The 27,700-nt window shown below is 40.4% G+C and overlaps 1 protein-coding gene across 1 annotated transcript in view; it reads right to left on the bottom strand.

The window, feature by feature from the left end:
• The window catches only part of NIBAN1 (niban apoptosis regulator 1), a 160,322-nt gene that overhangs the window by 64,086 nt on the left and 68,536 nt on the right, over positions 1-27,700 (bottom strand). The window contains exons 3-5 of the mRNA XM_082613765.1: positions 26,404-26,535; positions 20,648-20,762; positions 16,289-16,456 (exon numbers count right to left, since the gene is read on the bottom strand). Of these exons, the coding sequence (XP_082469891.1) occupies positions 16,289-16,456; positions 20,648-20,762; positions 26,404-26,535 (415 nt within the window). The remainder of the gene's footprint in view (positions 1-16,288; positions 16,457-20,647; positions 20,763-26,403; positions 26,536-27,700) is intronic.

The following is a 27,700-nucleotide window of genomic DNA, read 5'->3' as shown; positions in this document are numbered from 1 at the left end:
GAGAGGCACATAAGAAATAACAGAGGTAACAGTAATGTTCTTTATATCTTCTGTAAGCTTCATAAGCGTTCTTTTATAGCTACTCAATATTTAATTTAAAACCTCAAAACAACTAACAGAATGAACAATAGCTCCTAGTATGGTCTCTTCCATCTCATATGCTCTAAATTTCTTTACAGTATAGGAAGGAGTACTGTAGCTCACCATTCTATAACAATAGGTGAGAATTTTCTCCAAGCTCTCCTGAATGTTGATTTTTAAAAGAAATTTGGAATACATGTCAGATAGAACTCTTCCATAATGTTGATTATCTAGCCACATATTAAAACAACCATACCATTTGCTCTGTCATTTTAATAAGTGTATTTCAGTCTTAACCATTTTCCAGCTACAAGTGAAAAAACTGGAAAGCTATTCAAGCTTTCAGTCATAATAATGTCAAAAACTGTCCTGTGGTTTTTGAATTTACCCAATCCAAATGGCAGAGACAAAAATTTTTTGCTTGAATTCACTTTGACTCTCTGGTTGTTCAATCTTTTCTATTATTGCTCCAATTTGTCACCCTTAACTACCATAATAACAAAATTTTTAGACCTTCATACCAAAATAACTACTTGGTTCCTTGAAAGTGGAGGGGGAAGGTGGGCAGTCCATGGTTTCACTGAAACTATAGCGTGTGTTTGACAGGCCAAAAAAAATATTCAAGAGTAGTTCCATGGCAACATAGCTTTAGACAACAAATGAACCAAAGACTATATATGAACTGGTGGTGATAAATGCTAAATGGCTGAGAGGAGCAGTTCTATTTTTTCTGGTCTCTGATGGAGACCTGTTCTTTCAGGTCCAACTCTTAAACTGTTTTGAGAGCTTCAAGTAATTTAAGTAAATCCAAAAGTATAAACACTATGAATAAAACATGTTTAGACCTATTATTTCAGCTTTATTGAGGTATAATTGACATAAAATTACAAGACATTTAAAATGTACATCGTGGTGATTTGATCTATGTGTACACTGTGAAAGGATTCCATCCATCTCGTTAATTAACACATCCATCACCTCACATATTTCTCCTTTTTGTGGGGAGGTAAGAACATTTAAGTTCCACTCTTTCAGCAAATTTCAATTATACAATACAGTGTTATCACTACAGTCATCATGTTTTTTGTTAGATCCTCAGACCTTATTCATCTTATAACTGAAACTCTGTACCCTGTTACCAACTTCTCCTTATTTCCCCCACCCCCCGCCCTGGCAACCACTTTTCTGCTCTGTTTCTAGCCTTCGACTTTTTTTTTTTTTTTGCGGTACGCGGGCCTCTCACTGTTGTGGCCTCTCCCGTTGCAGAACACAGGCTCCAGACGCTCAGGCTCAGCGGCATTGGCTCACGGGCCCAGCCGTTCTGCGGCATGTGGGATCCTCCTGGACCGGGGCATGAACCGGCGTCCCCTGCATCGGCAGGCGGACTCTCAACCACTGCGCCACCAGGGAAGCCCCTCGACTTTTTTTTTTTAAGATTTCACATATAAGTGATTCTATGCAGTATTTGTCTTCCTCTGCCTGGCTTATTTTAGATTAATTACATTTAAAAAGTATTCCAACCCATGTCCTCAAAAGCTGTATAATCTTCCTCTATAAATAAGAGTTTTTATTTAAATTGTATAAAAACCATAGTTGGCTTTTTTTTCTTATTAGTCATCCATTTTATACACATCAGTGTATACATGTCAATTGCAATCTCCCAATTCATCACACTACAAGCCCCCCCGCCACTTACCCGCCTTGGTGTCCATATGTTTGTTCTCTGCATCTGTGTCTCAATTTCTGCCTTGCAAACTGGTTCATCTGTACCATTTTACTAGGTTCCACATATGTGTTAATATACGATATTTGTTTTTCTCTTTCTGACTTACTTCACTCTGTATGACAGTCTCTAGATCCATCCACGTCTCAACAAATGACCCAATTTTGTTCCATTTTATGGCTGAGTAATATTCCACTGTATATATGTACCACAACTTCTTTATCCATTCGTCAGTCGATGGGCATTTAGGTTGCTTCCATGGCCTGACTATAGTAAATAGTGCTGCAATGAACACTGGGGTGCATGTGTCTTTTTTTTTTTTTTTTTTGCGGTATGCGGGCCTCTCACTGTTGTGGCCTCTCCCGTTGCGGAGCACAGGCTCCGGATGCGCAGGCCCAGCGGCCATGGCTCACGGGCCCAGCCGCTCCGCGGCATATGGGATCCTCCCAGACCGGGGCACGAACCCGTATCCCCTGCATCGGCAGGCGGACTCTCAACCACTGCGCCACCAGGGAGGCCCAGCATGTGTCTTTTTGAATTATGGTTTTCTCTGGGCATATGCCCAGCAGTGGGATTGCTGGGTCATATGGTAATTCTATTTTTAGATTTTTAAGGAACTTCCATACTGTTCTCCATAGTGGCTGTATCAATTTACATTCCCACCAACAGTGCAAGAAGGTTCCCTTTTCTCCACACCCTCTCCAGCATTTGTTGTTTGTAGATTTTCTGATGATGCCCATTCTAACTGGTGGGAGGTGATACCTCATTGTAGTTTTGATTTGCATTTTTCTAATAATTAGTGATACTGAGCAGCTTTTCATGTGCTTCTTGGCCTTCTGTATGTCTTCTTTGTAGAAATGTCTATTGAGGTCTTCTGCCCATTTTTGGACTGGGTTGTTTGTTTTTTTAATATTGAGCTGCATGAGCTGTCCATATATTTTGGAGATTAATCCTTTGTCTGTTGATTCATTTGCAAATATTTTCTCCCATTCTGAGGGTTGTCTTTTCGTCTTGTTTATGGTTTCCTTTGCTGTGCAAAAGCTTTAAGTGTCATTAGGTCCCATTTGTTTATTTTTGTTTTTATTTTCATTACTCTAGGAGGTGGGTCAGAAAAGATCTTGCTGTGATTTATGTCAAAGAATGCTCTTCCTATGTTTTCCTCTAAGAGTTTTATAGTGTCCGGTCTTACATTTAGGTCTCTAATCCATTTTGAGTTTATTTTTGTGTATGGTGTTAGGGAGTCTTCTAATTTCATTCTTTTACATGTAGCTGCCCAGAGTTCCCAGCACCACTTATTGAAGAGACTGTCTTTTCTCCATTGTATATCCTTGCCTCCTTTGTCATAGATTAGTTGACAATAGGTGCGTGGGTTTATCTCTGGGCTTTCTATCTTGTTCCATTGATCTATGTTTCTGTTTTTGTGCCCATACCATATTGCCCTGATTACTGTAGCTATGTAGTATAGTCTGAAGTCAGGGAGTCTGATTCCTCCAGCTACGTCTTTTTCCCTCAAGACTGCTTTGGCTATTCGGGGTCCTCTGTGTCTCCATAAAAATTTTAGGATTTTTCATTCTAGTTCTGTAAAAATGCCACTGTTAATTTGATAGGGATTGCATTGAATCTGTAGATTGCTTTGGGTAGTAGAGTCATTTTCACAATGTTGATTCTTCCAATCCAAGAACATGGTATATCTCTCCATTTGTTGGTATCATCTTTAATTTCTTTCATCAGTGTCTTATAGTTTTCTGCATACAGGTTTTTGTCTCCCTAGGTAGATTTATTCCTAGGTATTTTATTCTTTTTGTTGCAGTGGTAAATGGGAGTGTTTTCTTAATTTCTCTTTCACATTTTTCATCATTAGTGTATAGGAATGCAAGACATTTCTGTGCATTAATTTTGTATCCTGCAACTTTACCAAATTCATTGATTAGCTCTAGTAGTTTTCTGGTGGCATCTTTAGGATCCTCTATGTACAGTATCATGTCATCTGCAAACAGTGACAGTTTTACTTCTTCTTTTCTAATTTGTATTCCTTTTATTTATTTCTTTTTCTTCTCTGATTGCCATGGCTAGGACTTCCAAAACTATGCTGAATAATAACGGTGAGAGTGGACATCCTTGTCTTGTTCCTGATCTTAGAGGAAATGCTTTCAGTTTTTCACCATTGAGAATGAGGTTTGCTGTGGGCTTGTCATATATGGCCTTTATTATGTTGAGGTAGGTTCCCTTTATGCCCACTTTCTGGAGAGTTTTTATCATAAATGGGTGTTGAATTTTGTCAAAAGCTTTTTCTGCATCTATTGATATGATCATATGATTTTTCTTCTTCAATTTGTTAATATGGTGTATCACATTGATTGATTTGCATATATTGAAGAATCCTTGCATCCCTGGGATAAATCCCACTTGATCATGGTGTATGATCCTTTTAATGTGTTGTTGGATTCTGTTTGCTAGTATTTTGTGGAGGATTTTTGCATCTATATTCATCAGTGATATTGGTCTGTAATTTTCTTTTTTTGTAGTATCTTTGTCTGGTTTTGGTATCAGGGTGATGGTGGCCTCATAGAGTGAGTTTCGGAGTGTTCTTTCCTGTGCAATTCTTTGGAAGAGTTTGAGAAGGATGTGTGTTAGCTCTTCTCTAAATGTTTGATAGAATTCACCTGTGAAGCCATCTGGCCCTGGACTTTTTTTTGTTGGAAGATTTTTTAATCACAGTTTCAATTTCATTACTTGTGATTGGTCTGTTCATATTTTCTTTCTTCCTGGTTCAGTCTTGGAAGGTTATACCTTTCTAAAAATTTGTCCATTTCTTCCAGGTTGTCCATTTTATTGGCCTAGAGTTGCTTGTAGTAATCTCTCAGGATGCTCTGTATTTCTGCAGTGTCTGTTGTAACTTCTCTTTTTTCCTCTCTAATTTTATTGATTTGAGTCCTCTCCCTCTTTTTCTTGATGAGTCTGGCTAAAGGTTTATCAATTTTGTTTATCTTCTCAAAGAATCAGCTTTTAGTTTTATTGATTTTTGCTATTGTTTTCTTTGTTTCTATTTCATTTATTTCTGCTCTGATCTTTATGATTTCTTTCCTTCTGCTAACTTTGGGTTTTGCTTGTTCTTCTTTCTCTAGTTCCTTTAGGTTTAAGGTTAGATTATTTGAGATTTTTCTTGTTTCTCAAGGTAGGCTTGTATAGCTATAAACTTCCCTCTTAGGACTGCTTTTGCTGCATCCCACAGGTTTTGGATCATCATGTTCTCATTGTCATTTGTCTCTTAGGTATTTTTCTATTTCCTCTTTGATTTCTTCAGTGATCTCTTGGTTATTTAGTAATGTATTGTTCAGCCTCCATGTGTCTGTGTTTTTTACATTTTTTTCCCTGTAATTGATTTCTTATCTCATAGCGTTGTGGTGAGAAAAGATGCTGGATATGATGTCAATTTTCTTAAATTTACTGAGGCTTGATTTGTGACCCAGGATGTGATCTATCCTGGAGAATGTTCCATGCGCACTTCAGAAGAAAGTGGAATCTGCTGTTTTTGGATGGAATGTTCTATAAATATCAATTAAATCTATCTGGTGTACTGTGTCATTTAAAGCTTCTGTTTCCTTATTTATTTTCATTTTGGATGATCTGTCCATTGGTGTAAGTGAGGTGTTAAAGTCCCCCACTATTACTGTGTTACTGTTGATCTCCTCCTTTATAGCTATTAGCAGTTGCCTTATGTATTGAGGTGCTCCTATGTTGGGTGCATATATATTTATAATTGTTATATCTTTTTCCTGGATTGATCCATTGATCATTATGTAGTGTCCTTCCTTGTCTCTTGTAACATTCTTTATTTTAAAGTCTATTTTATCTGATATGAGTATTGCTACTCCAGCTTTCTTTTGATTTCCATTTGCATGGAATATCTTTTTCCATCCTCTCACTTTCAGTCTGTATGTGTCCCTAGGTCTGAAGTGGGTCTCTTGTAAACAGCATATATATGGGTCTTGTTTTTGTATCCATTCAGCAAGCCTGTGTCTTTTGGTTGGAGCATTTAATCCATTCACATTTAAGGTAATTATCAATATGTATTCCTACGACCATTTTCTTAATTGTTTTGGGTTTGTGTTTGTAGGTCCTTTTCTTCTCTTCTGTTTCCCATTTAGAGAAGTTCCTTTAGAACTTGTTGTAGAGCTGATTTGGTGGTGCTGAATTCTCTTAGCTTTTGCTTGTCTGTAAAGCTTTTGATTTCTCCATCGAATCTGAATGAGATATTTGCCGGGTAGAGTAATTTTGGTTGTAGGTGCTTCCCTTTCATCACTTTAAGTATATCATGCCACTCCCTTCTGGCTTGTAGAGTTTCTGCTGAAAAATCAGCTGTTAACCTTATGTGAGTTCCCTTGTATGTTATTTGTCATTTTCCCCTTGCTGCTTTCAATAATTTTTCTTTGTCTTTAATTTTTGCCAATTTGATTATTATGTGTCTCGGTGTGTTTCTCCTTGGGTTTATCCTGTATGGGACTCTCTGCGCTTCCTGGACTTGGGTGGCTATTTCCTTTCCCATGTTAGGGAAGTTTTCAACTATAATGTCTTCAAATATTTTCTCGGGTCCTTTCTCTCTCTCTTCTCCTTCTGGGACCCCTATAATGCGAATGTTGTTGTGTTTAATATTATCCCAGAGGTCCCTCAGGCTGTCTTCATTTCTTTTCATCCTGTTTTCTTCCTTCTGTTCTAGCAGCAGTGAATTCCACCATTCTGTCTTCTGGGTCACTTATCCGTTCTTCTGCCTCAGTTATTCTGCTATTGATTCCTTCTAGTGTAGTTTCATTTCACTTATTGTATTGTTCATCTGTGTTTGTTTGTTCTTTAATTCTTCTAGGTCTTTGTTAAACATTTCTTGCATCTTCTTGATCTTTGCCTCCATTCTTTTTCTGAGGTCTTGGATCATCTTCACTATCATTACTCTGAATTCTTTTGCTGGAAGGTTGCCTATCTCCACTTCATTTAGTTGTTTTTCTGGGGTTTTATCTTGTTTCTTTCTCTGGTACATAGCCCTCTGCCCTTTCATCTTGTCTATCTTTCTGTGAATGTGGTTTTTGTTCCACAGGCTGAAGGACTGTAGTTCTTCTTGCTTCTGCTGTCTGTCCTCTGGTGGATGAGGCTATCTAAGAGGCTTGTGGAAGTTTCCTGATGGGAGGGACTGGTGGTGGGTAGAGCTGACTGTTGCTCTGGTGGGCATAGCTCAGTAAAACTTGAATCCTCTTGACTGCTGATGGATGGGGCTGGGTTCCCTCCCTGTTGGTTGTTTGGCCTGAGGCAACCCAACACTGGAGACTACCTGGGCTCTTTGCTGGGGCTAATGGCAGACTCTGGGAGGGCTCACGCCAAGGAGTACTTCCCAGAACTCCTGCTGCCAGTGTCCTTGTTCCCACGGTGAGCCACAGCCACCCCCGCCTCTGCAGGAGACCCTCCAACACTAGCAGGTAGGTCTGGTTCATTCTCCCCTGGGGTCACTGCTCCTTCCCCTGGGTCCTGATGCAGACACTACTTTGTGTGTGCCCTCCAAGAGTGGAGTCTCTTTTCCCCCCAGTCCTGTTGAAGTCCTGCAATCAAGTCCCACTAGCCTTCAAAGTCTGATTCTCTAGGAATTCCTCCTCCCATTGCCGGACCCCCAGGTTGGGAAGCCTGACGTGGGTCTCAGAACCTTCACTCCAGTGGGTGGACTTCTGTGTTATAAGTGTTCTCCAGTCTGTGAGTCACCCACCCACCAGTAATGGGATTTGATTTTACTGTGATTGTGCCCTTCCTACTGTCTCATTGTGGCTTCTCCTTTGTCTTTGAATGTGGGGTATGTTTTTTGGTGAGTTCCAGTGTCTTCCTGTTGATGATTGTCCAGCAGCTAGCTGTGATTCTGGCGCTCTCACAAGAGGGAGTGAGAGCAAGTCCTTCTACTCTGCCATCTTGGTTCAGGCCTTATATGATGGTTTGCATTTTATGCTACACAAAACTTAACCAGTAAACAGCTACATTACCAAATATTTTATTTCCTGAGCATATCTAAACTAAACTAAAAAATATAGTCATGTTTAGCCAGTGGACAAAATACCAAGTTATCAGTTGTTGCTACTTATGAAAATAACAGACATATCCCAGGTCTCAGATGACCTCCAATGAATGGTACAAATGTATCACAAGAGTAACTTGATTTAATAGTAATGTGCTTTAATTGACCAAAGATGAAAAATTCTTTTAAAAAGTAATGTTGAAAAGACAACATGGTAATGTATAACTGAAACAGAAGTCAAGGACTAGGTGTCAGGACAACTGGTCCTCTACCACTGACTAGCTGGGACCTTGGGCAAGTAAGTTACTATCTGAGCCTTATCACAAATAAACTCTGAGGAGATAGAGTAGGCAATCACTAAGATCTCTTCCAAATTTAGAGTTTTATGAACAGTAAAAAAGGGTCAGAAAGCGGAAAATGATAACTTCCTAAGAAAAAATGGCATATTCACATACGTCACATATTTATAATGTGTCGAGTATTAACTGTGTGAGGCAAAGAGTACACACTAAACTCAAAGAGAGACTAATCTCCAAGCAGAGAGAATTCTTTTAAATATGTTTGTTTGGAACAGTTTATGAAAACTAGAAATTGGTATCTAGTTATTTATTAAACAGTAATTAGCAAACATTTTTGTTTACAATGCATAGAGGTTTTAATGCATTGAAACAAACATACACTATGAAATACCTTTTATAAGTAAAAGCATTCAGATAGATGTTTACAAAAATTGTATTTGTTTATCTATGTCCAGTCAAACATTATTCATTTGCAGTAAAGTGTCCAAAAGAGCCCAAGTACTGTTAGCATTTTGTAATTCATAGATAATGTGTGTGTGTATATAAATATAAGTATGTGCCATAAATTCAGACATATGTTTTCATATATTACAAAAGAAAATTCATTGAATATTTTCAGTTAAAATTTATTGATGCCCACGTCAGACACTTAATCCCTCAAGTAATAAACTTGTTTCATAAATGGTAATGGGTGTTCAAATAAACATACCAAAAAGGATTTGCTCTAGCTAATTTGAATCATACGACCCTTTCCTGTTTTTTGGGGTTTTTTTTACTTCATTTATTTATTTATTTTTTGGCTGCATTGGGTCTTTGCTGCTGAGTGGGGGCTTTCTCTAGTTCTGGCAAGTGGGGGCTACTCTTCGTTGCGGTGCATGGGCTTCTCATTGTGGTGGTTTCTCTTGTTGTGGAGCACGGGCTCTAGGCACGCAGGCTTCAGTAGTTGTGGCACGCAGGCTTCAGTAGTTGTGGCACGCGGGCTCAGTAGTTGTGGCACGCAGGCTTCAGCAGTGGTGGCACATGGGCTTAGCTGCTCCGCGGCATGCGGTATCTTCCCGGACCAGGGCTCGAACCCTTGTCCCCTGCATTGGCAGGTAGATTCTTAACCACTGTACCACCAAGGAAGTCTGACACTTTTCTCTTTTAAAATTCAATTTAGGGGCTTCCCTGGTGGCGCGGTAGTTAAGAATCTGCCTGCCAGTTCTGGGGACACGGGTTTGAGCCCTGGTCTGGGAAGATCCCACATTCTGCACAGCAACTAGGCCTGTGTGCCACAATTACTGAGCCTGAGCTCTAGAGCCCATGTGCCACAACTACTGAAGCCCACACGCCTAGAGTCCGTGCTCCGCCACAAGAGAAGCCACCAAAATGAGAAGCCTGTGCACCACAACGAAGAGTAGCCCTGCTCACCACAACCAGAGAAAAGCCCGTGTGCAGCAACGAAGACCCAACACAGCCAAAAATAAAATAAATTTATTTAAAAATAAATAAATAAAATTCTGGTAAATTCAGCAGCATTAATTGAACACCTAAAACGTGTAAGTGTCAAAATCCAATCTAATAAAGGCATTTGATTTGACATGGGATTTCTGGGATAAGAGCTCAAGGCATACAACCCTGACAGCAACCAATTCCAAAGTTTAACCATCTATTATAGCTCCACATTCAGCCTAACTCACTCCATCACATGCACCCTTGAATAACTTAAATGTCACAGGTGATTGAACTAGTCCAAGTTAAAGCAGAAGTTTGCAAAGTGTCTTTACATGATTGTGTTCTCTTCATCAAGAAAGATGTGTTTTTTTTAATAGTATCTTTTCCAATGCACGTGCCCTTATGCTTCCCAGATGTTCTACTGTGCCCTATTTCTTAGTGTTCATGATGATGGGAACCACTGGCGTTTGTTTAGTGGCAGTCCTGACTGTCCTTCAAGCTAGCAGAGTACTGCTGAACAAAACTTTGCCACCATTCCACCTTCATTCCAGAATCACCTTCTTCTGGTGATGGCTGCCTGACATATGACTCCTTTATTCCCCAAATCCTTTATGCTTTGTATTGACAATTCTCTCACTTATTCATGCCAGTGTGTTTATGAATTAGGCCAAACCACATTTATAACTGTCATCTCTAAAATCACACTTCAATTCTGAAATCAGCTTTACTTTAGTACTAAGTTATTAATTTATTAGTGTCTTCGAACCATTTTATGAAACACAAGATATTTGTCTGAGCGCTACAGAGGGACACAAAAGATGGTACAAGATTCCCCTTCAGGAATTTGCCATAGAGTTGGAGAAATAGGACAACTAGGCATGAAAATGAATAATGTAAGGCAGACTGTGGTGAGCATCCAATCAGTGGAACAGATAATAGGTGCTAGTGAAGTTATCCCTGTGGCCTTCATGGCAGGGGTCAGACTGAAGCTTGTTCTTAAGGAAATAAGAGAGAATTCGAATAGGTGAGGAGTGGGTGTTTCAGGTGTATGAGAAGGCCAAAAAATGTCTAGGTAAAACTTTCATTAAAAGCAGGTGGGTGGGGTAGGGTAGCAAGGTTGGGGGAGAGGAGGCTTGTACTTGAGAATAGTGGGAAATCAGGCACACAATAGCCAGTCTCTTTGGAATTTTCATCTTTTTGAAAATGGCAGTGCCACTGAAGGATTTTAATCAAAAATTGTGTTTAAATATGATTTACCTGACTGTTACACATGGAAGGAGGTGGCAGTCATTGGGAAAAGTAAGATCAACTAAAAGCCTCTGGGAATGTTTCTTATGAGTCCCAAAACAGATTGGTAGCAATGAACTTGAAATAAAATACAGAAGAGACACTGGCATTTGAGTATTATCTCTATGAAGAGGGTGAGTCAGAGACCCTGATTTACTGAATTTCACACAGACTTTGTATTCCTAAGGAACATGTTGTTTAAATACTCAACAGTAAAATCATAGGCCCATGTCGTGAGTGAAGTTAGTATTTAACACAAAGTCACCAACCTATTTTACATTAATGCTTACAGATTTTGGATACAAACATCTTTAACCTACTTCAACACACATGCCCCATGCTTCTCCCACATGGGCATATTTGCAACTATACATGAGGATGGAGGGTGGACATGTTTACAGAGCCTGTACCAGATGCCAGGCCCTCAGCCAATTCCATGACCACAGACAGGTTCTTGACTTCCCATCTGTCTCTACTCTAGATTGTGCTCCTGTTCTCCAGCCTTGTCCAGGCATCTGTCTATGAGACTCCCTCACCTGGATGTCCCTAGACTTCTCCAGCTCAACATCTGCAACACTGAACACGTCGTTTCCTTTCCCTGGAGGCTGCTCCTCTTCACACAAGGTTCCCATCTCAAAGAATGGCAGAAAACTGGGGCTCTTCCTTGGGTTCTCCCACTGCCTCACTCCGCACATGATCTATCCTTAAGTTCTATTGATTCTACTTCCTGGATATCTCTCTTATTCAGCTACCTCTTGCCATTTCCATTGTCACCTCTTTGGTGCAAGCTACCACCACCTGTAGCCTGCCAAAGCTTCCTAAGTGGCCTCCTGGCATCCCAGCGGCTACCCTCCCATCCACTGCCCACACAGCAGCCAGTACGTGTGACCTTTCTAAAATGAAAATATGTTTGAGTTGCTTATCTGCTTAAAACCCTTTAATGGTTTCCTACTGATGCTAAAATAAAGTGCAAACCCCCTAATATGCCCCACAAAGCCCTTATAGTCTGGCTCCTGCCCATCTCTCCATGCTTGCTTGGCACCTCTCTCCTCTCTAAGCACCAGCCACATGAAATTCGTTCAGTTCCTCTAATAGTCCATGCTCTGACTCTCTTCCTGGCCCCAACATATCCTATTTTTCCTGCCAGGAACACTTTTTCCCCTTCCTGAAAATTCTTATGCCAAGGAATGATTATCCTGAGCTGGAAGGACAGATTCACATTGATAATGATCATTATTCCACATTGCATGTATACAGTCTTCTATATGTGTTAACAGTTTTAGCTATATCCCTGTAACTACAAGCACCATATTTTGCAAACTACAATTCTGAATAGGACTGAATTTTGGACAACAGGACTGTCTTAGAACATTTTGGCTTTATATAAGTCCCATTTTTTGTAGAAGTGGACATTTGGAACCCTGGACTTCTCCCATCAGGGACAAGGGGCTGCAGTAAGATTCCAAAAGGACAGAGGACAGCAGCTGCTCTAGGTACATGTCACTTGATGGGGTTGAGGGCAGGCTGCCCCAAGTTGTGCTACTCTAGCATGAGGATTATTTTGAGCTGAAAACAATCAAAGCCCAAAAGACTCAGGAAGAGCCTCTGAACTTCCCCTTTACTGCCTAAAAGAATTTAAGGTAGGAGGACTGTCCCAGGAAGAAGCTATCACCATAGATAACTGTAACAAAGTATTGAAATTAGTAGTGGTAGACAGGGAGGAGCCTAAGCAAAGCTGTTTGATCAGAGTCCTCTCTGTGTCCCACTGTCTTTGGATGGCCCAGCAAACATTAACTCTTCCTATCTTCCTGTGAATTATCTTACTTTCCCTCAAGGAAAAAGAAGCCTCAGACCCCCAGCTCTTTCTCCTTAGTCCAGAATATATATAAGCCTCACCTTGCCTTGATATCTTTGAAATTCTTCATACTTAAGTGAATTCCCCATCTACATGTAATAAATTTGATTTTTCTCCTGTTAACCTGCTTTGTGTCATTTTAATTGCCAGCCAAAAGAAGCAAGGTGGGGAAGGGGAAATTTCCCCTCTCCCTCAAACAATGGGCTTGATATTTAGTCCAGTGTGTTGCAGAAGATTAATCTTGTGGAGTTTTCTTATGCCTGCTCAGTGAAGAGGTGCCAAAAACAACACACACACACACACCCCTCTATGCCCCTTATGAGTGTAAATCATCTTTGAGGCACCCAGAGGAAGATCTGTCACTTGAAGGAAGGAGGAGCAGAGAGCCCTCTACTTGCCCTTACCTACCTCAGGATATAGCCTTATTGTCCAAGAGCAGGGTGTAATTAAGCCCTTTGTCAGGGTTAAATAGGAAAAAACCCATTCCATAAGGAAGAACAGGAGAAGTGATTCCAGATTCAGAATGAATGGACATGGGTATTTAGACCGTTTGAACCCAGAACTCCTGGGGCAAGTGGCCTGGGCTGTGTGGTGGGATTTGAGCACCTGGGAACCCCAAGTAACAGAAATCGTTGGCAGAACTTACCATGAAGGCAACGAGATGATCTTCCCTGAAAGATCCCTTAAGGGCATTATGCTAAGTAAACTAAGTCAGACAGAGAAAAACAAATACTGTATGATCTCACTTATATGTGGAATCATAAAAAAATGGACTCACAGAAACAGAGAACAGATTGGTCGTTGCCAGAGGAGGTGGGGGAAGGATGGGTTAAAGGGGTCAAACTTCCAGTTATAGGATAAATTAAGTCACAGGTTGTAATGTACAGCATGGTGACTATCGTTTACAATACTGTACTGTATATGAAAAGTTGCTAAGAGAGTAGAGCTTAAAAGATCTCATAGCAGGCTTCCCTGGTGGCGCAGTGGTTGAGAGTCCGCCTGCCGATGCAGGGGACACGAGTTCGTGTCCCGGTCTGGGAAGATCCCACATGCCGCGGAGCGGCTGGGCCCGTGAGCCATGGCCGCTGAGCCTACGCGTCCAGAGCTTGTGCTCCGCAACGGGAGAGGCCACAACAGTGAGAGGCCCGCATACCGCAAAAAGAAAAAGATCTCATCGCAAGAAAAAACTCTTGTTAACTACGTGAGGTGATAGGTGTTAACTAAACTTATTGTGCAGATCACTTTGCAATGATCATACATTAAATCATTATGCTGTACACCTTAAACTAATACACGTTATATGTCAATGATATCTTAATAAAAGTGGGAAAAAAAGATCCTGAGGACTTGTGAATGGACAGATCAATAGCGGCCCAGCATCAGCTGCTAGAATATCTTGGACCTAGTTGTCAACGGCAGCACATGCTGGCCTGAGAGCCAGTGGGGCAATGACAAAGGCATACGGCCCTGGCTCTGGTCGCCTGGGAATAGAAGTCAGCAGCCTCTCCAAAGCCCCCTCAGGGTTTCTGGCCCTTATCACAGCACTAGTTTTACACGTATTTCTATATTCTTCTGGTTATTATGGAAACAATAATGGTTAACTGGAAGTTTGTGAAATCTCTTACTGGTTTAGTCAAGATCCCACAATGAGTAACAGGCAGAGATTGAAACCAAAAAAAAAAAAAAAGTGACACAGTAAAGATGGGTGGTACATTGTGCCGTCAAAAACAAAGGAATAGAGGCGAGAAAGGAGAGACCCATGAGCTCATTGGCCCATGACAGTCAAAGACAGTTCCCTACAATGTTTTGATGGTCTCTGGTTCTGACTGGAGCCACTGGAAGCTATGCCAAATCACGTTAAGTCTGCATAAAGTGAGGTTTCTGGACAGAGGAATGTGACACAGAACCAGGGCAATGTGACTAGACCCCATTATCTCAGTGCCTTTGATAACATACTGGAGAGCAGAGTGGGGCTGTGAATCGACTGAAATCTTCCATAAATGGACTCTAAATACAGGCTACATAACTTCCAAAAACTCCCCAGAGAAACTCCTATTATGTACACAGAAGGGGGAATGAAGCCAGTCCCATCTGGCTGGGTGGAAAACATTCTCTGCTTAGTGAAACTTCATGGTTCTTGTGTTTAGTGCCAAGTGCATGTTCATACTAGACCAAGGCCCTGCACACAGAGGTGTAAGTGTACGAGTTAGATGGTGCAGTCAGTGCTGGGGAATTCTTTGTCTCTAAAACATCAAAACCACAAGGTAAGATATTAATAAGGTTATCATTTTTATAAAGTCTCTAATGAGTTATGAGCCAATATTATGATGAACGTTGGTCAGGGTTGCTAGAGCAAAACAGAGTGACATTATCTTTTTCCATTAGCCTTCTATCATTACACAAGCTAAAATCAAGAACAGACTGAGATGCATCACTAGTGACTTTTGCTCAGTGGCACTGACACTCTCAGGGAAACCTCAGAACTTTAAAGTAAATGTACAGTGAAAGTATTAGGAAATACAGTAAAGGCACAGATGGATGAGGTGACTCAACTCAAATGTCACCTGCCCAGAAAGGCCTCCCCTGACAAGCCTTCTCCCTTCTTCCCTACGTAGTAACCTCTAGTTACTCTGTGACACATAACTTTGATAACTATCAAGTTTTCTTGTGAATTTGTACGTGTGTTTGCCCCTCTTTCCTGTTTGAATGTAGACCCCAAAGAGGGGAACTTTGCATGATTCATTACTCTGTTCCTAATACCTTTATAGGTTGGCACAGAGTCAGTCCTCAGTAACATTTGACTGGTTACCTTTCCAACTGCCAAATAACAAAGAGCTCAATTATCTGTACCTGAAGGTTTTGCGGAGTCCAGAAAAACCAGCATTCACATCAATTTATCAAAAACATCACATACTGGAAAGAGAACTCTTTTTTATTATGGACCCAATAGTAATTAAATCAGTACGTAGAGGCAACATAGTCTGAAGCAATGCAACTCCAAGTGTGGTCCATGGACTAACAGCATCAGCATCCCTTGGCAGTTCGTTAGAAAACCAAAATCAGGGCCCCAGTATCAGTATATCTGAAGGTGGATCCAAAAAAAAAAAATCTGTTTAGCAAGTTTTCCAGGCGATTCTTATGTACCCTAAAGTTTTGAGTAACTTCTTCAGAAATAAAGGTGAAAATAAGTAAGAAATGTCATAAGGACTAGGATTTTGCCAGGGACAATTGGTACATTCTTGCTGTCACTGAGATTTTTAAAAATCAGGAAAAAGAGGAGGAATTATACTCAAAATTATATGCATAAATATGGTGCTCTGTCTACATGTGCCGTCAGAAACCTACTCCACGTCCTGTTGCGCTGAGGCTTCCCTGCCCTGACTGAACAACCAGCAAGCTGGCCACGCTCTTTGTGTACAACACCCTCACTTCATTCGATTTCCCTCTCCTTCCAGAGGCAGCACCATCCATGGCTCTTTCTAGGAATCATTCTAACAGGTGACTGACCAGACCAACTGAGAAAAGGCAGCCTAACTGGGGACCAGAGGGCAGCCGTGCCATACCATGATTTAGATGTCTGATGCAGTCACTTAGGAGAGCACTGAACTTCTTCTGGTCAGCGGCATCCTGGAAGCAGAAGTAGCCATGTCTGAGGAATGGCTGCCACAGGTACACCGGGAATTCCTTGGGCAGGACCACAAAGGGCTGCGTGTTCTCCTTCTCACTGGATGCTGAAGAAACATGGAAAACACAAAGATGTTTTAAAACGTGTATCTCTCATTTAAAATATTTATTTCAGGCTGTGAAGGTTTATTTCCGGCTGGGGGGCAGCCAATGCGATGGAAAGGTGGTGTGAGATGTCTTCACAGGGTGGGGGAAAAGAAGAGTTCAGCTTCACCTGTCTCACTCTAGCAGGTGGCCTCACCTCCTATCCACAGGGACAACCAAGGCCATCAGACATAATCTATGTCAACTTCCTCACCAGGAATGAGCCACAAACAGAGTTCACTCCTCCCTACTGGTCCTCGGCAGTTGATGCGTCTACCTGTCAGGCGCTCACCCTGCTCTCCCCCAGGCCCCCATCCCACCAGGTCTGCTCTCTGCCCTGCACTCTCTCCCATCTCCTTGTCACTGCTACACTAGCATTTGCTGCTTTGATGCCATCAACCCCTCTTCTCACCCTAGTCTTGTTCCTGCCCCACCAGTCCCAAAACCAAACTGCCTGTTACTAATGTCATCCTGACTGCTGGCCTATGGCTTCTTCATTACCCACCCTTTCAACCCGACTGGAAACATCGGTTGCTGTCAATTACCCCTTCTTCTGAAAACATTCTCTTGACTTCCAGGGCCCCTCTCTCCTCATGTCCTTATTGTTTCCCCTTTTCAGCTTTATTGTCTCCTCTGCCCCTTCTCTCCATCTCCCTCTTTACGTGTTGGTATTTTACCGTTCTGTGCTGGTTTCTGCTCCATTCTCGTCTCTACTCTCCTGAGGTGTCCTCATTCTTCCCATGACTCTGCATATTGCTTCTGCAACTCGTATTTCCTTTTCCTCCTTCCTTTCCATCATGCTTTTGCATAGAAAACTCTCATTCGTCCTTCAAAAGTCAGTTCAAAAGCCACCTCCTCTGGGGTGCCTTTGTTGGCACCACCCTCTGCCACCAGAGACAGAGTTGGGTGCTCCCTACCTTGTTCTCCCAAAATAATGTAATGATCTGTTTTCGTGTCTGGTACCCACACTCAGAGTGAGAGACATCAAGTGAGATAAGCCTCCCCAGCCAAATGATTTTCCCTGGGAAGTAGAACCACTGCCCCGGAGCTCCTAGAGGATGGAGGCTTCATCTTACTTATCTTTGTATGCTCAGCCCATAGCAGAGCCACGGGACCTAGCAGATGTTCTACTACGGTTTGTTGAATGAATAAATGTGCTGTGTTGTCCGAGGAAATTTTAAAAGCCTTAAACAATGGGACTTTCACCTCTTCCCTCAAGATCAATTCCAAGAAACTCATGTGAACCCCTTATCATTCAGATCCCCTGTCTAAACTTTATTCCCCTCCGTGCATTCCAATTCTATGATATTGCACTAGGTTAAATGAGCCCCAGCTTATTTCCAGAGTCACGGAAAACAAGCAGAAGAAAAAATTAGTTCTGTGCTCTCAGCCTACATAATGGGCACAATCTCAAGGAAAGCAAGGGAAGAGGGACCCAGTAAGAGGCACTGGGCATACCAAGAAATGGATCATAACCATAAGGAAGGCTCCAGAACTGCGTCTTGCTACCGGCAAATGAATAAATCAAGATTGGCTTAGATAAAGAATAGATTTCCTGGGGCATACATTGGAATTCTGTTTCTGAAGGTAACAGAGTCAAATGCACTGGGAGCACAAACTTTGGCCCACCAGTCCCTAGCAAAATGCCTGGCACATGATAACGTAAGAATGAATCAACACATGAATGACAACAAACAAATAAATGATTGAATGCTGTAGTGGAGACTTCTTAGTTGTAACACATCTCTATTCTCTCCTCTTTCTCAGTAATAAAACCCCTGATTTTTATTTTAGCAAGTGCCTGCATACAATAAAGACTACATTTCCAGCCTCCATTGCAGTTTCGTGTGTCACAGCCACTAAGTTTTGGCCAATGAAATGTAACCTGAAGTGGCAGTGAGACTTCCTAGAAGCATCCTTAAGGAGAGGGAATGTGCCTGCCTCCTCATCTTTTCTCCTTCCTCCTGTCTGGAATGAGAAAGCCATGGCTAGAGTTCCAGCAGCTACCTTGGACTATGTAAATCTGGGCCAAAACCCAGAGATAAAGGGGCAGAAAGCTAAAAACAGTCCCTGACATTTATGGAACTGCCTGTACTGGTAATATCCAAATATTTTTAGCAAGAAAATAAAAACATATGTATTTAATTTGAGATTTTTGTGGTGTGCAACAAAGTAGATGCTAGCTAATAAAACGCCAAACAAGTGAATCACTTTAGCAAAACATGGGACCATTTTTGAACATCATCTTAGCACACTACTGTGTAAAGAAGACCTATATTGATAAGCCTCCAGTGCTTTACCTCTAGTGAGGTTAATTTCTCCCATCTTTATTGTGCCTTTATTCTTTCCAATAAAATTAGAATCACACTGCTGTTAACAGTGTGATTCCTGTTAACATAGTTTTGTGAAAATACTCTCCTTGCCCTTTCCAAGAGGTCACAATTTTGTACAAACAATTAAAAGCAACATTCACCCCTTACATTTAAAAAAGCCTTAGGAAGCCCCATAAAATTCATTCCTATTAGCCTCTTGTTGTCACTCATTTAACATTTTACAACTATTTTCCAGATACCATTAGTCTGCATTTTTTCTGAGTTGAGTTATAAGGATATCACAAATGATCTACTGTAGAATATTCTATTTTTAAAACTGAGAAGGGCACAACATACAATTTAAAAAGTCTTTGAAATGTCCAGTCTGAAGCCCTGGGCCAAATGGCACTAGTCACACAGGCCTTGTGTTTTTTATTCCTTTTCATTCCTTCTGATATATTTCATCAATAAATCAATAAACATATTGTCAGTTCTGACTGATTTCATTGGAAAGTTCTTTTGAAGTGGCTCTAAGAGTCAACGTATTGGCATCCCCATTTCTAAGTGGCAGCTCCAAAGCCAAGATAACATGTAAGTAGATGTTAAAATATAATAATATGTATAGTGTACATAAAGTGTTGTTTTAGCTTGAATTACCTAGTAAGAGTTTGTTAATCTAGGTTTATGGTTCATGTACTAATCCTATAACAGTGTCATTAAAAACACTATGCTAAGCATTCTGCACTGAAATAACAATTGATAAAATAATTCTATATTGTCCCCATAAATTCCAGTGAAATGATTATACCTATTAATAAGAACCAGGGCTCTCTTCAAGAAACTAAGTAATTACTGTGCAGTGTGATTTACACAAAGCCAGATGGTGTTATTACATTATCCACAGTTCATGAATCTCTATGAAACGCTCTATTTCGTCTGAATATTATCCATCACACTCTCCACATGGAAAAAGTGAAATGAATGAGAATCAAAGTATGTTAGAGCTGGTAATATCCTTCTAGATTTTCAATTTCAAGGCCCTAGAACTGGGAGAAACAGAAATCAGAGAGGTTCAGCAACAGCTAGGGAAAATGCTTGATAAGTGTCACAGATAGAACTAGATAAACATCCAGCCTTCAAATTCTCAGTTCAATGCTCTTTCCATGGTAGCATCCAGCTATTATTAAAGATATGCTAATTAATGAAATGCTTTTTTACACAGTAGCTATGAGTTACTGTAATGCTTGTTAAAAATATTTTGTTGATTTAGGATATTTTATTGCATATCATCCTAAAATTAGAAAAATAATATTCTCTGACAGGTCTTACTGAAAGATGGGATTATACATTTCACAGACTGGGCCCTACATATTTATTCTGCTGTCTTGTGTAAAGCTTGCAATATATTCCAAAGCTTCAGGATGCCTGACCAATGGTATATTTTCCATGTGCTAGAAGCACAGTGACTGACTTGTGTATTACCAAATATGATTTAAAGTAACAGAATTGTTACAATGTTTACCTGAATTAGAGAAATTATATCTTCCATTTGCCAATGGAGAATGTGTGTCTAGCCCAGGGTTTCTCAGCCTTGGCAACTACTGATATTTAATGCCAGATAATTCTTCATTGTCAGGGGTTGTTTAGCAAGCATCACAGGCCTCTACCCACTAAATGCCTATAGCACGATCCTCCCAAGTTGTGACAACCAAAAATGTCTCCAGACACAGCCAACTGTCCCTGGAGAGTGAAATCATCACCCCTTCCCTTGAGAAGCACTGATCTAGCTAAACAAAACATGTTTAGGAATTTTGTCTTGGGAAGGAATGCTCAGCAACTCACCAATAGGGTCTGGGAAATGCCGATCAGATAATAAACCGTATTCATCTTCTGAGGTTAACACCTTGCCACCAGCTGGAAGAATTCGGCTTTTAGGGGGAGCTCCTCTCTGATAGGCCTGGGAAAGGAAAGGCATAAATGATTGGATTTTTGGAAAATATCAGGAATATTAGAAATAGACAAATATACTCAGAGATAGAAATTCCCACACTATTGCAACGAGTAAGGGTCATTTATTCAAAAAATATGTTTTGCACTGGAAGCCTCTGTCAGATACAGCATCAGGACTTGCTCCAGGACCAAAAGCAAGAAAGGCTATTACACTTTCCACTGGCTATGTTTTAGCTGCAGTGATTGGGTCAGGGAAGGTCACATGACCTCAGCATGTCCAATCAGAGTGAGTGTTAGGGTTTGTCCCAGGGCCAGCGAGAAAAGCTCTTATAGTTTCCACTGGCTATATCCTGGCTGCAGTGATTGGGTCAGGGTCAGTCACATGACTTGATTCAATCCAATCAGAGTGAGCTTCAGGCCCTGGAAGAGGGGCTAACAGGAAAGCCTCAGCTCTGCGAGGAGGTGGGGATAGGACACCACCACCATCTTGTTACTGTGGAGGACTCTGAAGGAGCCTGACAGTGGAGATTGTGGCCTGTTAGGGAAGTCAGGCTGAATGAAGGCAAAGATTTGAGATGGAAGAAAGAACAAACTGAATTCTGATATCACTGGAGCCGTGGATCCAAATGTGCCTGAAACCGGACCTGTGCTGTGGAGATTTCAAGTCAGGAGCCACCAATCCCAGCCCCTTTTTCTTGTTTTTTTTAATCTTAAGAAAAAAATTGTTTTATTGAAGTATAGTTGACTTACAATGTTGTGCTAGTTTCAGATGTACAGCAAAGTGATTCAGTTACATATATATATATTCTTTTTCATATTCTTTTCCATCATAGGTTATTATAAGATACTGAATACAGTTCCCTGTGCTATACAGTAGGTCCTCGTTGATTATCTATTTTATGTATAGTAGTGTGTATCTGTTAATCCCAAACTCCTAATTTATCCGTCCCTTCCCCTTTCCCCCTTTGGTAACCATAAGTTTGTTTTCTGTGTCTGTGAGTCTATTTCTGTTTCGTAAATATGTTCATTTGTATCATTTTTTTTAGATTCCTCATATAAGTGATACTGTATATTTATCTTTCTCTAACTTACTTCACTGAGTATGATAATCTCTAGGTCCATCCATGTTGCTGCAAATGGCATTACCTCATTCTTTTTATGGCTGAGTAATATTCCATTGTACATATACACCACATCTTTATCCATTCATCTGTCATGGACATTTAGGTTGCTTTCATGTTCTGGCTATTTAAATAGTGCTGCTATGAACACTGGGGTGCATGTATCTTTTCAAATTAGAGATTCTCTGGATATGTGCCCAGGAGTGGGATTGCTGGATCATATGGTAACTTTATTTTTAGTTTTGTAAGGAACCTCCATACTGTTCTCCATAGTAGCTGCACCAATTTACATTCCCACCAACAGTGCAAGAGGGTTCCCTTTTCTCCACACCCTCTCCAGCATTTATAATTTATAGACTTTTTGATGATGGCCATTCTGACTGGTGTGAGGTGACACTTCATTGTAGATTTGATTTGCATTTCTCTAATAATCAGCAATGCTGAGCATCTTTTCATGTGCCTTTTGGCCACCTGCATGTCTTCTTTGGAAAAATGTCTATTTAGATATTTTGCCCATATTTTGATTGGTTTTTTCTTTTTTTGATATTGAGCTATATGAGCTGTTTGTATATTTTGGAAATTAATCCCTTGTCGTTGCATCATTTGCAAATATTTTCTCCCACTCTACAGGTTGTTTTTTCATTTTGCTTATGGTTTCCTTTGCTGTGAAAAAACTGATAAATTTGATTCAGTCCCATTTGTTTATTTTTGCTTTTGTTTCTATTGCCTTGAGAGACTGACCTAAAAAAACATTGGTATGATCTATGTCAGAGAACGTTTTGCCTATTTTCTCTTCTAGGAGTTTTATGGTGTTAGGTCTTATAATTAAGTCTTTAAGCCATTTTGAGTTTATTTTTATGTATGGTGTGAGGGTGTGTTCTAACTTCATTGATTTAAATGCGGCTGTCCAATTTCCCCAACACCACTTGCTGAAGAGAATAACTTTTCTCCATTGTATATTCTTGCCTCCTTTGTCAAAGATTAATTGACTATAGGTGTGTGGGTTTATTTCTGGGCTCTCTATTCTATTCCATTGATCCATATGTCTGTTTTTGTGCCAGTATCACACTGTTTTGATTAAAGTACTTTTTTTTTTTTTTGGCTGTGATCATGTGACCAGCTCTAGACTAGACCAATCACTTCAGTCAGGGTAGAGCTTTACTTGACCTGATGTGGGTCACAGCCCCTCCTGGCCCCAAGGGTGAAAAAAATGTTTTGCGTCCTTGCTACTTGTGGGTAGTACTTTAATACTTTTGTGTGATGGTCACAAGATGGTAAATCAGAGTCCCTAATGTCAGGGAGATTCACTGTAGATATGTTTCTCAAACGGGGTGAAACATAATCTCAGTAACTTCAGAAATTCTGCACCACACTTATCATTTTAGATGCTAGCGCCTGAATCATTCTAATAACCAAAAGGATGATGATGCATACAGACATTTACCACACAAAATGCTTGGAGACTAATGACAAATGAGACTGTGGGACATGTAACTTCAAGTATGGTTGCCAAGGATTTTTACCAAAAACATAAAAATGTAACCATGATAAACTATGCCACCACTTTGCCCTCAGGCATGAGACTGTTTTGCAGTAAAATGATCTGGGATGAAAGTATAATATCATGACATGACATCAGAACAAATTCTGGCCAGCAGACAAAAAGCTCTGCTGTTTGAGAAATGTAAAAGGGGCGCTAAAGCAGTGAAGCAGTTGATTAAACAGATATACTCACATGGACATGCAGATAAGATAAAATGTAAGTATGTGCATCTGATGGGAGGGCATAAGTCAAGGGAAAATTTTGAGACTAACAAGCTAAAAGCAAGTTGAGAACAAACCACGAAACTGTGGGATCCAAAATCTGGAGTGTACTCTTGGGAATAACTAAAATAATGTTGATCAGGGCCATAAAATCAGAGTAACAATAACACATTCTGCATCAATAAGATAGTGACTGAAGAAACCCAAACAAAACAAACTCTTGTATACCTAAGAAGGTTGTTTTCATTCTTGTAAGAACTACTAATCAACTGCTCAAGCACATCAGGACCCAGAGCAGAAGAGAGAAGAATCCAAAATGGTGTGATTTTGAGAAAGTCTAGGAACAGGTTGATTAAGACTGGCCTCAAATGTGAATTGTGTTATCTGTGAAAACAGGCCTAATCTAGGCTTTAATAAACATTATATATTATATTATTTAATCCTCAAAACAGCATTGTGGGGCTTCCCTGGTGGCGCAGTGGTTGAGAGTCCGCCTGCCGATGCAGGGCACATGGGTTCGTGCCCCCGTCCGGGAAGATCCCACATGCCGTGGAGTGGCTGGGCCCGTGAGCCATGGCCGCTGAGCCTGCGCGTCCGGAGCCTGTGCTCCACAACGGGAGAGGCCACAACAGTGAGAGGCCCGTGTACCGCAAAAAAAAACCCCCAAAAAAACAGCATTGTGAATTAGACATTATCTCCATTTTATAAACAAGAAAAATGAAGCTCAGAGAGGTTAAATAACTTGCCAATGACCCAGTGGTGAGTAGGTGACAAATCCAGGATTCATACCTGGGTTTGTCCAGCCCCAGCGCAAGTGTATACGAAGTAGGAAGTGAGAATGAGAATGCTCATTTTTTTCCTCCTCAATTACCAGCCAAAACTGGATTCTCAATAAAAGAATAGGCAGTTTATAGATAGATACTTCATGTATAACTCTTAGGTGTAATTTTTTAAAAAAACCTTCTGCAATTAAAAAGCAGGATATCATTAAAACTTTAAGGAATTACGGCACACTGCATGGGCATTTTTCTTCCAAGTTTAAAAAAAAATTGGTTATTACCAAATTCAGTGACCATATCTTAACAATTGGAACAAGTTCACCTGAAAATGATGAGCAAAGTAAAGAAAGCAATCTAGTCCATAAATTGCAAGTTGAGGGAGCAAGCGTAAAAAAATGAAAAGGGGAAAAAAAACACCAAAATTTGATTCAAGATGAAACTTCCGTTAGTGCCAAATGTGGTGAAAACCTTAATAAATACAAGAGTGAGTTCTATGAGTGTTTCCTCCACATTAGTTAGTTGTCATACTGACAACTGCTGTATATTGGGCTCTGCCAGCACTTGGCCATATGCTAAGGGCTTCAATGCATTCATGTCTTTAATCCTCACAACATTGTGATGAAGGAATCATGCTCACCGTTTTACAGATGAGAAAACTGAGGCTCGAGATTTATAACTTATGCAAGGACACATATCTGGTAACTAGTAAAGGTGTGATTCAAAGTGCATAATATTAACCATTAGGTTATACTGCCTCTTCTCAAGCTTCCCTGAGAGGACAGTATAACGGGCCATATGAAATCTAAAGTGATTTATTATTATCATTATTTGTACTGTATTGATCATTTGCTTCAGAGAGCAAATCAAATGTTGACTAAAATCCTAAAATAGATAAAGCAGAGAAGATACTGGCTTAACAAATGTTGAAAAGAATAAGACTACCCAAGAAAGCACTCGAGTACTGCCTGGTAGATGGCATAATAAGTTTGTATTATATTTTATTTCTATTTTCCATCAAAAAGTGGAAGGAGACACATTATCTGTCAGCCTGAAGCCTCTTCCTAAAGGTTTAGCATCAGGGGTAATTACTCAGTGTATCTTCAGAGGATGCCCTGACTAGTTTTGAACTTAGAGTAAAGAGTGCAGAGTTTTAAATATGTTACTAACTTTAACACATAAATAGTAACTATTCATTTCAAAGGGAGCTTGAGAATCTATGTAGACTGAATATGTGTACAGTATGAGATCTGGAAGGAATCAGTGGGATCATTCAGCCTCACACTCTAGTTTAATGGAGGCCTGACCTCAACTTTAGTTTTCCAAATTCTCTGCCCAATGTTCTTCCATTTACACTACATTACCTCCCTTGATGGGGAAAGAAATGGGAACCAATAAAAACTAAGGTCCTCTCAGGTGCTACTAGGCACTGTACATATGCTATCTCATCTCTCCACGTTTTACAGACAAGGGAAATAATGAGATAACCAGGAAAAAGCTAGTGAAAAAAATTCATACATGTAAGTGAAATAAAGTATGTGAAAAGTTCTGAATTTTTAGGAACCCATGCAAATCCAATCACAATCTTAATAAATAATTCCTCTGCCACAGAGGAAGCTTAAGAGTGGGAAGACATGGAGACATAGAGCAGAGAGGGAGAGATATCAGGGAGGTGACTAAGGCCTTGAGGCCCAATGATCATAGGAAAGGCTCCCGCACTGGCCACTCAGTATAACCTTCTATCTTCACACTCGCAATTACTTGTTCAAAGTCTACGTTGCCCACTAGACTGCAAGCATCTGTCTAATCTACAGTGATATGCCTAGAACCTACTATAACCCACAATAAATATCTGTTGACTGAAATGAATACCGGAATCTGTTAGTGCTCACTGAATCAGTCAGTCTCAAAGGAGAGGGCTTGCCAGTCAACCCAGCCAACATTTAAGAAAATTGCAAGAATCAGTGGTAACAAGGAAATGTCTTACCTCTTTGTTCTCATAGCTTTCCACAGCAAAGTCATTTTTAACCACAACATATCTCTCCTTCCATTTCCTTATGTCCTCAGCAAACTGTGATAGCTCTGCTTCATACAAAACTGTTCCAGGCTCCAATGGTGGCTTAAAGAAGATGAATGCAATTAACGGTCACAACAAAAGATAGCATATCCTGCTACCACTAAGACTATTCGTGGTATTTCAAGGAATATTTTCAGAAACTATCTTGTGCTGAGATCCTGGGGAAATTGTTGCTTCCCCCCACCTCCCTCCACATTTCCATTTCCTGCTTCTGACCAAATGCAAATATTTGTCTTATTGATATTTTTGTGATTTGCATTCCCTTTGTTATGCTACAAGAACAGAAGCATATGCTAGAAGGGATTATAGTAGCAAGGTTATGCCTTGCATACCTGTGGCACTTAATAAATCCTTGGTAAACTCTGTGGAAGAGAGAGAGTGAGGCAGTTAACTGTAAGTTGTGGACATCTATCCCAACACCCTGAATATACCTCAGGGTTAATTCCTGAAAAAACAGGGGAATTAACAGGCTGTTCCTCTCTTTGTCAACCTTCAGGGGCTGCCTCAAGAGTCAGTGTTGAGTGGTTTCTCCAGACCCAAAGGTCTGGGAACCAAGGCTAAAAACACTTAACCCACCTTTGTGCTCTTCAAGGAGACTCTGTTTATTCTCTAGTTAAAGAACAAGCAGGCAAGCCGGCAAACCTTCATTCTACCTCTTCCACTTAAAGGTCTAGGGATTTCTTGTTCATAACCCCAGCTAAAAGCCAAGTCGTCACTGATTTCTCTCTTCTATTATTCGTGCTGTAGGGAAGTCTCTGTTAGATACCTAGTTAGGTCTTCTATTGGGCTAACCGTGTAAGGGGTAATTCCCATCCTACCTCATGTATTATCTCAAAATATAGGAATGAGCCTCCTGTCTTTCACATGTCACTGACTTTACATTGATGTTATTCAAACACTATAGTGCCTTTAACACAATATTGTAAACCAACTATACTTCAATCAAAAAAAACCCATAGTCGCTTTAGAAACTCATGCCTCCCCTTTGAAGTAAAATTTACATGAACCATACAGAGAAGAGTGATATGCTAATCTTTTTAAGAATCTGCTAAGGGTTGAAATAAATAGCCTTATAAATTCCAGGGCTTAATATTGAGGCAGATAATGAGGCACTCTCCTATATGGACTCATTAACACGTGAGAGGACCTCCTCTTAAAATGAGACTGCAACCATATATAAGCTGAACTTTATAGTTCTTAGGTACAG

This window comes from Mesoplodon mirus (assembly GCF_964341445.2).
Source record: "Mesoplodon mirus genome assembly, chromosome: 3".
Lineage (NCBI taxonomy): Eukaryota > Metazoa > Chordata > Mammalia > Artiodactyla > Ziphiidae > Mesoplodon > Mesoplodon mirus.
The sequence above is the reverse complement of the archived record's forward strand: the minus strand, read 5'-3'. Positions and strand labels throughout refer to the sequence as shown.